At 42.2% G+C, this 13,665-nt stretch overlaps 1 protein-coding gene across 6 annotated transcripts in view; it reads left to right on the forward strand.

The window, feature by feature from the left end:
* LOC119174558 (uncharacterized) overlaps positions 1 to 13,665 on the forward strand; it is a 74,684-nt gene that overhangs the window by 14,723 nt on the left and 46,296 nt on the right. For 4 of the 6 annotated variants that reach the window (XR_012895353.1, XM_037425510.2, XM_075895437.1 and 1 more), the window contains exons 3-4: positions 6,664 to 6,720; positions 11,372 to 11,510. Coding sequence is in view for 4 of the 6 variants with exons in the window: in XM_037425510.2 (XP_037281407.1) it covers positions 6,664 to 6,720; positions 11,372 to 11,510 (196 nt within the window). In the remaining 2 variants the exon portion in view is untranslated. The other 2 variants (XM_037425511.2, XM_075895435.1) reach the window with 2 other exon arrangements.

Raw genomic sequence — 13,665 nt, forward strand, 5'->3', positions numbered from 1 at the left:
TTTTTAAAGCATTGCACACTAGTGTTACAGTGTTCTGAAGTGTAACTGTAATTTCAGCTTTAACCTATTGACTGCCAAAATGGAACAGGTGCACATGAGCCCAAAGGCAGGGGGGGGGGATTACCAAGGTCAATGATGTCAGCATAGTCATAGTCATATAAACTTGCGCATATGTTCTGCGCAAGTTTATATATGTCGCTGGGCTGACACTGTGGGTACCTTTTAAAGTAATACTAATCTGTTGTTCTCGGTTGGTAAGTGTTGGGTGCCCACATGCAAAAATATTAATTCATACATGACTCTAATCAATCCAAGGGCCATATTGTCCTCATTGATTTTATCGAATCCTGTCAGATAAAATCTGTGGCTGCATCGGAACCAGTGCATAGAAGGGCCTCCTCCTCTACCCCCTCGCTGAAATAAAAAATGCAGTAGCTATGAGTGAGAACACTGTGCATCTGATTATAATTCTGACTGTTTGAAACATTTAAAAAAAAAATTGTGACTGCTTGTTGGGGTTCTGAAATTGAAAGTGGGTTTACATATTCTGAATTTTTAAAACTGAAAGTGGGTTTACATATTCTGAATTTAACTTAGCATTTTTTGAAATATTCATTGCTGCGATCGAATGTGTAATGGTCTGCGTGGGTCAAACGCATGGAAATAATGCCTCTAAGAAATGAGGAGCTGTACAGCACATAATATTTGGCAGCCAATGGGTTAAGCCTTTACGATGATTCTTATTGGCACTTTAGTTGCAGGGCTGGAAGATGATTTTCTGTAAATGCAGTGTACTTTTTAACTTGAAGCTATGGCTCAAGGAATATTGGGAAAGAACTTCGATGGGTTTGGCGTTAAGTGATTGCTGCGGTGTGGATTCAGGATCAAACGTGAGTAGTCAGTGTTCTGGTTCTGGTCACAGTAAAACAAAAAGCATTTGGCAGGTAATGCTGTGTCGGGAGTGGATGAGCGAGAACTTGGAAAGCACGTGATGCTGTACCGTACTCACTCAAATATACACAAGCTTTAGGAGCGAAGTTCCTTAGGGTCAAGCCATGGCCCCCGTTTGTCGGCGTGACACTCTGCGGATAGGATTTTCATATGAATATCCCTATGGGCATGTCAACGCCATATGCGCATTGTGATTAATAAACAACATTACTATACACACTTGTCACGTCTTTGCATCATCGAGTGGGCAATGTATGGGGGTTAATGATCCCCGGAGCTTCGCCCAATTATCATAATTCACTTTGTGGATATGCTGTGGTTTTTTTTTTTTTGCCAGATTTTTGCTACCTGAAGTTGATGACCCTCACGTAGCAATCGAACACTGAAATAACTATGTTTTCATCCTCGATAGGTGAAAAGTCGCCCCTCGTATTACAATTGCAGTCTCGTTACAATCTAGTAAATGTGGTAAATCTCTGCAAGACATGCACCTAGAATGCAGGTCAGCAAAGGTGATCACGGTTGTGCAGGGGTGAATCACAGCTTTGCCTTTTAGTGATCATACAGTCGAGTTATCCGGCAGGCAAAAGCCTGGGTAAATTTATTTGTGCATCTTTTATGCATAGCCAACATAAGAACACCATCGACAGATTACATTGATAAGCTGTTAGCGATGTCATTATGGTCAGATACACCCTCTTCATAAATGCCCCTTACATCGAAGCATAATTGACAGAAACGTACAGTTAGAACAAGTTTATTTAGGCATGATGTAGGCAGCATTGAATGTACGCTTCTGTTGCTGCTGCGATATGAACTCATAAGATTTTCCTTCTGCTTCTTTGATCTGCTTAGTGTTGCCGCTTTCCGAAAAGGAGAACAAGAGTGCCCTTTTGGTTGAAATTAGAAAATAAGAGACAGTGAAAGTTGTTTCACGTTACGTGGTTATGCATGCCATTGATTGACTGAATTTTGTTTAGAGATGTACTTTACAGAGTTAGCTGCCATTACTTATGAAGCTGTGTTCTCCAAGGTTGACACTAGTTTGTTCACTGCTGCAGCTTATATTAATAGTGCTTTTCTTGAGCAAGGTAAGGGTTATTCGATACTAGTCAAAATCGGTTAACTTTCATGGCAGATAAACCTTGAGTCATGATACAGTTAACTGTCATGGAGATACACCATGCGATACACCTGGCCTCTTTATTGGCTGCGGCTTTTTCAGCCAGGGCGCTACCTACCATTCCTCAATGTTTTCAATGTGCATATCTTTTTGTGCCAAGCACTTTTGCATTGTATCATTTGATAGTTGAACATCTAAATGTCAATATATTATATTCTTGCGAATGGAATTTGCTGGGCTTTTTCAACTGTCTAGACCTCTTGTGCTCAATGCCGTAATTCGAAACCCATTGCTTACTGTATTTATTGTTTCAGAAAGACAATATGCTGCACTTATGTAAATTTACAAAATGTTATTCTTGAAACACAGGTTTGCTTGCAACACACATGACTGCTTAAATGTTGAGCTGAAAAAATAATAATAAATAAATGAATAAATAATATGCAAACGACATACAAATATTTGTGACATGTTACAAACTTCTAGGTAGTCCAGCTTTCTTGTCAGCTAGTGCTAGCTCGGAACAGGTGATGAGCCGATTTCTCCAATCTCTCTTCCCCATTTTCTTCACATGTTTCAGTCTTACTGAGCGTCATCTTTCAACACGCATAAAAAAAACTTGGCCATTTGCACTGAAATGGCCTAACGACCGAGGCTAGTTCTTACTTAAAGAAGAAAGGTGTGAATGGGACTATCTGATCTAGCGTTTTGTCAGGTAATATTGGTACAAATACACTGGATTCTCTGTAAATGGAAATCTGTTAAACAGAACTGCTGCTTAAAGGAAAGTACTGCCTCTGACACGATTCATTTCATACTTAGATTCTCCACTCTAGTTAATCTCTGAGTAAACAGAACTCTTGTTAAACAAAACACATTTTCTTTGTCCCTTCAGGTTCTGTTTAATGAGCTAACTAAAACACATTCGTTTTGAAGTTGTGAGAAGTAAACGTTAGGAAATTTTCTGCAAGTAAGGAAGCAGTTACCATAACTTCTTTTATGGCTGGCATTGCACACACTTTAGGTATATCTTTGGCTAGTACTTAGTATGCCTCACTGATAATCTCTTAGGTGCTTAATTTCTTATATCTTCGGACTTCTCGTACTATGGCTTGCATTGTGATGGGTGCAGTCACCACACTGTCATTATTTCCTCTACCCTTCTTCATTCCTGTTCATGCAACTTGTTCCCAAAATGGATTCAAGCCTTCTAGAATACCCCTCCTTGAGAATGCATGTGGCTAATGCATATGGGGGCTTGAGGTAAACAGCTTCGCGGTTAAAATTTTATAAGTTGCATTGCATTGACCTGTAAAATTCACCACCGTTAAGCGTGTGACCATTTTAGCAGCTGGAAACTGCTAACAGTTGGCTCCACTCACATTTTGGACACAGGAACACCATAGAATGCTTTACTTGAGTTGGGAGTGACACGCAGTCAACTTGGCAGCCAAACAACTTGGAAAAAAAAGTCAATGATAGTCGCACTTTGCTAATTTGTTTCTGCTGCGAAACATGCGGGGCACTACTCAGCCTTCCTCTGCTGCAAGAGTTGAACAAGTGTTCACTATTGTATTCAGTCAGTGTCGCTGCTAAAATCGTCAGGGTACACTGATTTGAACAGAGTAGACTGTAAACACTTGGCCAAAGCTTTTTATTGGGCATTCGAGTTCTTCATATGGTTTACAGATACTAATAACAGTTGACGAATAATTCTAGAAGGACTCTAGCAAGGTATCCGTGCATTCAACAGTTCGAGAAGAAACGATGAAAACAACACGCTTGATTTGTGTCGGAAGGGCCCCTTTAAGCGTGCACTTGTGTACACACCCCAAAAAAAGAGGGACCCCCGGGGTTGCGCAAAAGCACATGACGTTTTCGTTCTCGGCTTCTCTTCTCTCATGTTTTGTCTGCACGCATTACTTTCTTCTACTTTAAAAGAAGATGCTACTCGGAAAAAAAAAGGTTTCTATTCAATCTTCAGCCTAGGCCAATGAAATTTTTGCTGTTTACATAAGTTTTTATGCGGATTTAAAGTATGCAATCAGTTTGATAGTAAGTTGCATAGTTCTTGTTTTGTACCATGACAATGTGAAAATATAGCTCTTTTTGGACAGAGTTCTTCTGCCACTTAGGATATATTTATTAGCCTTTAATGGCCGATGTTGCTGCACATTAACTGTAGAATGCAATTACTTATCAGAAAAGTAAGCGTTAAGCACTTGAAGGAACCAGAAAAATTGTGAAGTGAGAAGTTCTAAAAAGTTCAGCACATACCGGTCGCTTGCTTTAAGTTCATAACTAAATATATGATATCATGTTTCAAAGAAGGTAATTGCACTCTTCATGTGTTAAAAAAATGTGAAAAATTTTATCCCGATCTGGCAATCAAGATCATCAAAAACATGATGTCAAAACTCAAGAAGCCACACAAAATCGCAGCTTGACAGAAACACATTTTAAGTATGGAAGTGAAAGTTGATCTGTGTGGCAAATGTAGTATTAAAGCTTGGGAATCATGGTTATTTTAAGCATGCGGATTTTGTGAACTATCATGCGTAATGCAATGGGAAGAGCAAGGTGACAATTTCGAGGAGACCCTAGGCAATAAGCTTTTTTTTTTCTTTAGTTTTGCAGCGAAAGCTGTTATGAGATCACAACAAGAATTGTTTTTAGTGCTGTAGTTGTCTGCTGCCAGTGTCCGTAACCACTATCGTGCGAAGTAAGGAAAGCACTAACCGAATAAAAAAATCGCTGCATATCCACGGAGTGAATGATTACGAGTTGGCAGAGCATTGGGTATCGTCAGATAACTGTGAATTCCTGTACATTGCCCACTCTACATCATACAATGAGTGACAATGTTCTTGATCTTGGTGACACTGTTACCAAACCACAAACCAATTGCCCACTTTGCAACTGTGTTCAAACCTGCAGTTGTGGAATTCGCACTTTAAGCAGGTGTCAGCATTGTTTACGTCGTGGTATCGTATGCTTCTTGCGTTTGGCCTCACCTTCTCGAGCTCTCAACTCCGGGTCCGTCTGCCTTCGTCGTTTTGCTGCCACTTGCTGCGCTGTCGCCACCTCTGGTTTCGCTTGCCTTCATTTGCCGTCACGCCACGACTTCTCGCGCATTCACCGCGTCTGGTTGCGCTTGCCTTTGTTGTTGTTTCGCCGCCGCATCGTGAGCTCTGAAATCCGGGTTCACTTGCCGACGCCTTCGCGCCGCTTTGGCGTTGCGAGCCCCTCAGTGCTTGCTGTTGAGCCTCGTGTTCATTCGCGGTGAGCGACACGTATCCTTGGTCGGAGTGCGAGAGAAATGGGGTGCGCGCTGCAAGTGAGCGCCGTCTGACCCCAGCAGTGCCGTTAACAGAAGCAACTGTAATCGAATGGCCACCCCAAAGGTATGCTGGGTGTATGCCGCGGCCCTCCGGTGCTTTACCCCCAAAATGCAGAGGACAAAATGGGATTCGAACCCAGGCCCCCTCTATGTCCGCTCCAGTATTCTACCACTGAGTTATGCCGGTGCTTGAAACTCTGCAAACTGATCCTAGGCAGGCTTCATGTTGGGCAAGGAATCGCGTTGATATGTGTAAAAATTGTTTTACAAACAGCAAGGGAACAAATGGGCGTCACACAATGTGTATTGCTTAACGAGTCATTGGATCATCTAGGGCTTCAAACCATTACGAAAGCCTCGGAGATGATTCGTCGTCGTCAGCTACAGTATCAACAAAGTGTGCATAAATCCTTGTAAGTGTGTCGCCGGTACCACACTTATCCGAAGTATGATTATTGATGGCACAGTGGACAACTCCCCACTGCACGAAAGTTATGATAATTTATGGCGTACTGGTTGTCCTGCAAGTGTGATTGTAGGAGGTGCCCAAAGAGTGTTTAAAGAGAGTGCCCTAGAAAGGCCACATTACCAGCTTTTGCTATGATTGTGCTGTGTTCCGCACAGGCCTGGTAATTTTTGACACCTTGGGCTCTTTAAAGGCGATTTTAACTTACTTCGAGATTAACTACAAACTTAATTTTTTATAGAAGATTTTTTTGTTTATAAAAGTATAGAAACTAAACTTGTGAAAACAAAAACAAAATATGTCTTTTGGAAAAAACTTCTGCTTCCACCTAGCTCAGCCTTCTGTCCTAAACTTCCCCACTTTTCTGAGAATCCAAGAATACTGTAAGCGTTTGCGGGAAAATGGGGGGGTAAGGTACACTGTTTTCTGGTGTCTGTGTGTGTAAGTGGGTGCATTTGTGTTCATTCTCTCGCACTACAAAGGCATTTCGCTGATGTGAAGTTTTAAGTGGAGACTTCCTTTCATCTAAGCATTCATTGACGTAGCTCATTTTTCTAACCTTGCTTTCGCTGCTCATGGTCATAGCAAACATTTCCAACATAACCGCGTTTGTTTTTGCGCATATTTTACATACGTATGTACATTGTTACTTTTTTCAGAAATTTCTCATCACCCGTTGTTTGTGGTAGTTCACTAATGGGACATGTACAATTGGGGGAAATGAAAAAAAGAAAACTTGGATTTGGGTGTCGTGTTTTTTTACACCGGATCACTTGCCAACAGAATACTACCACAAGGCCACAGTGACCAGCAAGGAGACCACAGGAACAGGGAGAGCAGGTTGGCGAGTTTTTTCACACATGGAATATTTGGCATTCATTGAAAATGTTTTCTTGCGTGGCAAGCAGTTGCCATTATCTGGGTTTGATGAATAACATTGTAATCTAAACATGTTTTCGTTGTATTACTAATATATAACCAGCTATATGCTTCTGAGGTGCTGTCAGTGAATGCTGCCTAATGAGGCCTGTGCTTTGGCTGTTCTCGTAAGGGATTGCCGCCTACTGTTTTCATGGAAATGACGTAGTTTGGTGGGTAACTAGTGTAATGGCAATGTTGTGTATGTGGCAGGGGTGCAACAGCTGGGCCAATTGCGCCAATTTGATACAATCCCCAATTTTCGCGCCGAGCTGTGCCAAAATTATGAAATTTGCTGGAATTGCACCACGCTGCGCCAAAATGCCCGACCAGCCTCGAAGTTTTCTCGGGTGCGCTAATTTCAACCTGTAATGGCGCCCACTATGGCTATCTGCATGGAGTTTGCGTCATCAATCAATCCAAGCACGCAGATTCTAATTGTAAAGCGTGGTTTAAGATATATTCCCATTAAGTCAGGGCACTCATGACACATGATCGACCAGATAAATTAACAAAGCTGCGTGCCATTGGTCTGCAGACGGCTGCGGATCGGTCGGCGGAGTTGTTATAGCCACCAAAACAGGTTTGCTGTAGCCACCAACACTTCGCGGAAAAAATGAACTTCTTAGTAAGCAAACATATCTATGGCATGTTAACAACTAAACCTGGAAGCGTATGCCACGTTTCTCGCATGCGAACAGACTTGACGCGCTGCGGAAATCGCGTTTCCAGTGACCACTTTGGTTGCCATAGCAACGATAGGTAAAAGGTTGTTCTGTCTTGAAGTTGCATTGTCCCGGTGATAGATGTCCGGTGCCATCGCCGGGCCAACAAGTGCACGCCATTGTTTCTTTATTTGGTCGAATGCACCTTGCAAACGAGCCAAGAAGTTGTGCCCGAAACCTAATCCCACCGCAAAAAAGGACAAAAAAATGGTGGTGGGGGGAGGGGGCGAGCAGTGTTTTATGACTTGTACAACTCGTGCAGAACGCTGCTTAATCCACCTTTGCCGCAGTACACCGGTGCCCTGCGAAAAATGCATTATGATTTTGAAGGGGCTTTTAGCTTTAATCATGAAACAGCACATTTTGTTCAATTGCTCATGCGTGTATACGGCACATAATTGTGAGTTCTAGTAGGATCGATGACACCTGAAAAAGTTGCTCGTAATCATTTGGAGCAGTGTATGATATTTCTGGCACCCTAAACAAAACTGTGTTCCATTTTTTTTTGGGCCACCCCTACGAATCCCCTGTATATCAATGTTGCCAGCTTGGCTGACCAAATTTGAATTCACAGTTGGATGCGCCAAATCCAAATGTGGATGTTATCATCCTTTGCTCAGTGAGGTTGTTCAAAATACAAGTTTTATTAAAATAGCAGTGCTCTTACACTGGACGATTTAGGGCATGTTGAATGGTTTGTACATATTTTTTTCTGAAGGTAACACTTCTTCATACTGCTCCAAATTTGGTCTTTTGGGATAAAAAATTAAGTCTTGTTTCCCGTAACCTCCCAGGTGGTCGAAATTTCCGAAGTCCTCCACTACGGCGTCTCTCATAATCATATAATGGTTTTGGGACGTTAAACCCCACTTATCAATCAATCAATCAATCAATCATGTTTCCCGTAACCTGCTTCAAATTTGGATTTTCGTGCTCCAATAGTAACATTTTGCTGCTCCGAAAATTTCTCCAAATTGTATTTTGGCTGTTGCACTCCTGATGTAGCGGAAACTTTTTTCTCCTCGGGAATAAGCAAGAATGAAGTTTAATATTACTGATGTAGAGTAGGCACCATGCCATTTTATGTATTCTACTACTCATTCAAGCAAGCAGAACTAGTGATGTTGTTAAACCTTGAATAAAAGGTTATTTAAAAAAATGGCAGGTTGCGCCGTGAAGTTGCCAACATCAGCACGCGGTTTGCCTAATGGATTGAGTGACTAATCGCTCAAATTCGATATGCACTTGGCGAAGTAGTCAAACCGTAACAGGTAACTGAGCAGTGCTCTAGTATGCTTGTGTGTCATTGTTGGCCTTTCTCGTGTTAGGTTGCAACCTAATGAAAAACATGACCGATCATTTAAGCAACATTCTGTCAATATGTGTGAGAATGACGTGTGTGACGAGATGCCCTAAATTTGTGTTGCAGATTTTTGAACGTGTAACTAAATATGGCCCTCTGATTGTATACTGGGTCAATTCTGTAAAGCGTAATATGATAGTAGTGCACCTCAACACTTGTATTAATATTGTACTTTGCATGCTTTGATTGCCAGCGCCGTTCTGTTAAATGGTTATGATAGGCTTGAGCAAGAGGGAAACGCTTTTACGCAGTGTTAGCTTTAGCGGTGCTTTCATTTCTGCAGGGTTTACAACTATCAGCTTTAGTAGTGATTGGGCTATCCTGTTGTCTGTCATTATTTTATGTCGCACAAAGAGATCAAGGATGAATAATAACAGGGACTGTTAGCTTGGTCTTGACTCCCTGTTCTTATGTAGATATTTATTTTACAGTTTATCTGTGAAAAAATAAAAATGAAAGGATTTAAAAGGACATTGCCCTACTCTGCAGTTTTCTTAGAAGCTTTGTGGTCTGTAGAAGTCACACTTATTGAGCAAGGAAATGACACATGAATGGTTGATATGGAAAGATTTTTGTGTTAACCTTGAAATTTAACTTTTTGATAAAGTTGTTACTGCCATTTAACTCTTTTGCTACCATGAAAAAAAAAGACAGCTTCACTAGAAGAAAAAAAATATTTTTCGTTGGCTAGATGATAATGGTTTTAGTTGAATAGTTTGGCAACAAAATCTACATAAAAGAATCTTTTATTCAGTCGTGGGGGATTACGCCTGAGTCCAGTGGTGGTACGGAGGTACCACCACTGGGCTGCACTCTCTTCTTTCATCTATGTTTACTACTGAAGGCCTTTAAAATGAATGTGGGCTAGCTAGCCTAACTTGTATATTAGTACACACAGGGTAGTTCTTTTAGATCAATAACATGACAGGAAAGCAGACACTTGAAAGGCTTGTGAAACATTTTTCGAAAATTTTCAACTGCGTGTGTATTCAGAACCCTGCTTGTCCATTTAATACTATGCCTCGACATGTTTCATCGTACCGTTTCGATCGCAGCGCGCTGAAGCCGCCACGATTGTTGTTTCACTCTGATAAGTTGTGCGGCACTGCCAGACGACGCACGCAGTAGGCATAACAAAGATTAAACAACCCAGAACACGTCATACAACACAACTTAACTCAACCAGTAACAAAAACACTAGAACGCTGTGCCGAGTGAGCGATGGCAATACGTGTGATAGAGTTTGGATCTACTTGAAAGTGGGACCAAGCAGATCACTCACTGTACTTCAACAGTATACAACTCAGAGGGCGAGAATTGCTGTGTTACTATTTTGTTTTTTATGTTTCTATCTGTGAAGTCTTGCTGTAGAACATGACCTTGTAGATCAGGGAGTGGTTAGGGATTGGTCTTGAAAGTTGTGCCTTCAAGACTGTGCCCTTGTCATTGGCAAGTGGTAATGCTGGACTTGAAATTTTTGAATTTCAGCATACAGAACGAGCTATCTGTGCTAGCTTTTTGTGGCGCTTCTGCTTTTATTTCAAACGTAAGAATAAGCTCTGTAGTGACTTGCTAATCATGACATCTGAAACTGTAGTATTATATAACTTTAGAAGTCTGTGAGATTTTTTCCTTTGAAGTGGATGCACACAACTCTACGCCAGTGGGAGCGCATTCTAGGCTGACGTGGTAAGCTTACCAAAATAGCTTTCAAATACTTAAATAGTACAAAATGTCATGCAGTTAGTTTGTTGGTCCTATGAGTGCATGAGTGGGACAAATTCTTGGCCGTGGAAGTAATCGGCAGCCACTCTTGGGTCATCTGGGTGGGGCTTTTCCGAACATTGTAAGTTGTAGCCATCTATGTTATATAGGCTTATCACGCAGTCTTAAAACTTGGTTGTATACTCGTGGACAATCGTTATTGGCAGAGAAGGGAAAGCTATGGGACTAGAGCTTCTGCTTATGTACTTGTACGCAAATAGTTTGTTTTGGTGTCCTTTTGTACAGCTGTGGAAAGCGATCACTGCACAGCATAAGCGTAGCATAGCATTTGATTTGTCTGCTTACGACCATTCCTAGGTAACATTTGTCGCAATTTATCTAGGCGAGTGGATGGAAGAGTGAGACTGAAGCTCACCAGAGGACACAGACGCCTCTAGCGTTTGGGGTACAGTGAAAGGCGTGATTTTTTTCCTGCGTGCCAAAAATGCGGACAACATCCAATTATAATCTCGCCGTGTCCTGCCTCCAAGAGCTTCCTGTACAGAACGGGAGCTTTACTTAATTTCTCATGTAGCAAATGCAGACGTAATTGTGAGACTTCATTCACTAGGGGTAGCATTTGAACAGTTCAGCCCTGTAGCCCCCGCTTAATTGCCAAGAAAAGCTGTCTGCCAGTGTGATGGGCCTTTAATGCCTATTTCGCAGATTCCCAGTTTTCCTAGAAGGCTCGCCTTTGCTTACCACATTGTATTCCTTCTAGGGAGCCCTCGGTGGTCAAGGTAGACAAGGCCCAGCTGCTGGAAGCTGCCCGCAAGAACATGCAGGCCATGCTGCAGCGCGGTGTGGTTGCCAAGGGCCTCCCTGTGGCTGCGGCTGCGGCCGTGAACGCGACTGTCAAAGTGAGCTGGCCCGCTTGAGCTTCTTCTTGCCGCCATTCACTTGTTGGTGAAAGCAAATGAGCAGTTTGAGAGAACACTGCAGCAGCGCAGTAGCGAAGTCCAAATCGTATGGTTGGTCTAGTAAATAACTATAAAGGAATGAATTTGTTTGGTTTGAGAGCTTTAAGTCCATCGTTGTAGTGCGCGTGCCTGCTTTTCCTGTTCGCAGACCACTGATTTGACAATTCTTTTGTGTTAATTTAGGGGCTAATATTGCCGCATTTTCAACCAACAGTTGCTGTTGGAATGAAGGGGCCATGACATGGTTACCCAACAACTTGTGTTTTTCAACAAAAACTAGAGGTAGAGGATCTAATATGCCTGTACAAGTCTGCAAAGTGGATCGTAAAGGAATATTTCGGAAAACAAGTTCTAGAAGTGGCCAGCTGTAAACCCTGCCCAGCGCCGGCGACCACCATTTTGCTATGGCGCGTGTGATGTCCCGAGCTCGAAAAAGCAGAGCTGTCACCTTCTACCGAAGTTTCAGCCAAAGTTTCAGCCACAGATCGTTCTCTTTCTGTACCGAACTGAAGGAACTCTAAAATATCTAAATTTGATGCACAGCTTGTCATGGAATAATATTATTTGCTGGAACGCAGGCGCATACTTGGCCAACTGCTTGTTATGTCCCGGCTCTCGAGTGTGCCAGTGTAGCCAGACTCATTGGCCAATAATATCATTCAAATCTAAATTGGTTTCTTGACCAAATGTTCTAAAATTTCGCCAGCTTATTTGTGAGTGCGGAAGGATTAACCCACATAACATAAATTATGATTAAGAACTGGGTGTCATGGCCCCTTTAAAGAAAATACTGCATATATAGCGAGCTTTTACTATGTGAAGGTTCTAATTATAGCATTGATACATCTGCTAAAAATTCTAAAGTTTAAAAAGACCATTTCTAACGCCTTTGAGTTTAGGCTATTGTATCTTCGCAAAGACACTTTTTATAAAGGATTTGCATTGAGAGTGTCTTAAGGCCTACCTGTTGAGAATGAACTGTTCCAATGGATGTGATCTGGCGACTTTTCGGTGCTGTATGTTGTGGGATCGGGGAAGGGGTATCAACTATGTGTTGTCTGCGCGCCTTTTTTGTGCACTGTGCTTGCAGGATTCTGGATGCAGCGTGAACGAAACATAGCATTTGTCTGCTACTGGTGGCCTCTGGGGTACTAGCAGTAGAAAAGGTATCTACAATGTGATTTAGTGTTTTTTTTTTTTTTACTGTTGCTCGGTGGTCTGAGGCGTAGCCTTCGAATACCGTGGCTTTTTGTCATGGGTGCTCGTGACTCCACGGAACCAGTGTCTGTTTGCAACACGAGGACATTTTTCCATAAGAATTTTCACTTTTCTCTTTTTGCTAGGTATGTATTCATCTCTGAAAACCTTTCCTGGATTGTCTGGTCTGCTGTGACTGCTCTGTTTCAGAAAATAGAACATTTTCGGAGGTACACATTTAGAGAGGCCCTGCAACACTTTTCTAGTTAACCGTCGAATGGCTTCACTAGTTTATTGCCTCGCGAATCGACCGCTGCAAAAAAATTTTTAGAACCCGTCAAGTGTGAGTGGAATTAGTTTTCTGACACGCCGTAATTGCATTCTGTCTTCGCTTGTCGCGACGAACGTGCTGCAAATTAAGTGAAGTTGTCACACGCACATTATGATGTTAAGCACTTTCTTTTTTTTTTTTTTTTCAAATGTTTGGCTTACTTACAGTGTGACTGTGAGAGCACGAGCTGGCATGCGGCAGCCTCTCACAGCAGCCGCAGTAGCTATGCAGCTCACGATGCTCAAATCGGCCAATGGCCGTGAATTTGTGTATACGATACGTTCGTTTGAGTATATGGCATCATATGTAGAGCGAAGTGGGCGCAGTTTCTAGATGACTATGAGAATTGTGGGGAATTCCAGGCTGCGTGCTGCGCTCTGATGACTGGCTCACGTGTTCTCGGGAGCGTCGACCGCCCATTGGCCCTGTTTTCTGACCATACTGAAAAAGCGTTGCAGGGTTCTTTAAGGTACCACGAAGATGAGTGCTAAAGGAGACACTTCATTTCTTTGAACACATTGAATAGACTTAGTTTTCATACTGACATCGGCAACAAAGCGTGCAGGA

This window comes from Rhipicephalus microplus, chromosome 5 (assembly GCF_043290135.1).
Source record: "Rhipicephalus microplus isolate Deutch F79 chromosome 5, USDA_Rmic, whole genome shotgun sequence".
NCBI lineage: Eukaryota > Metazoa > Arthropoda > Arachnida > Ixodida > Ixodidae > Rhipicephalus > Rhipicephalus microplus.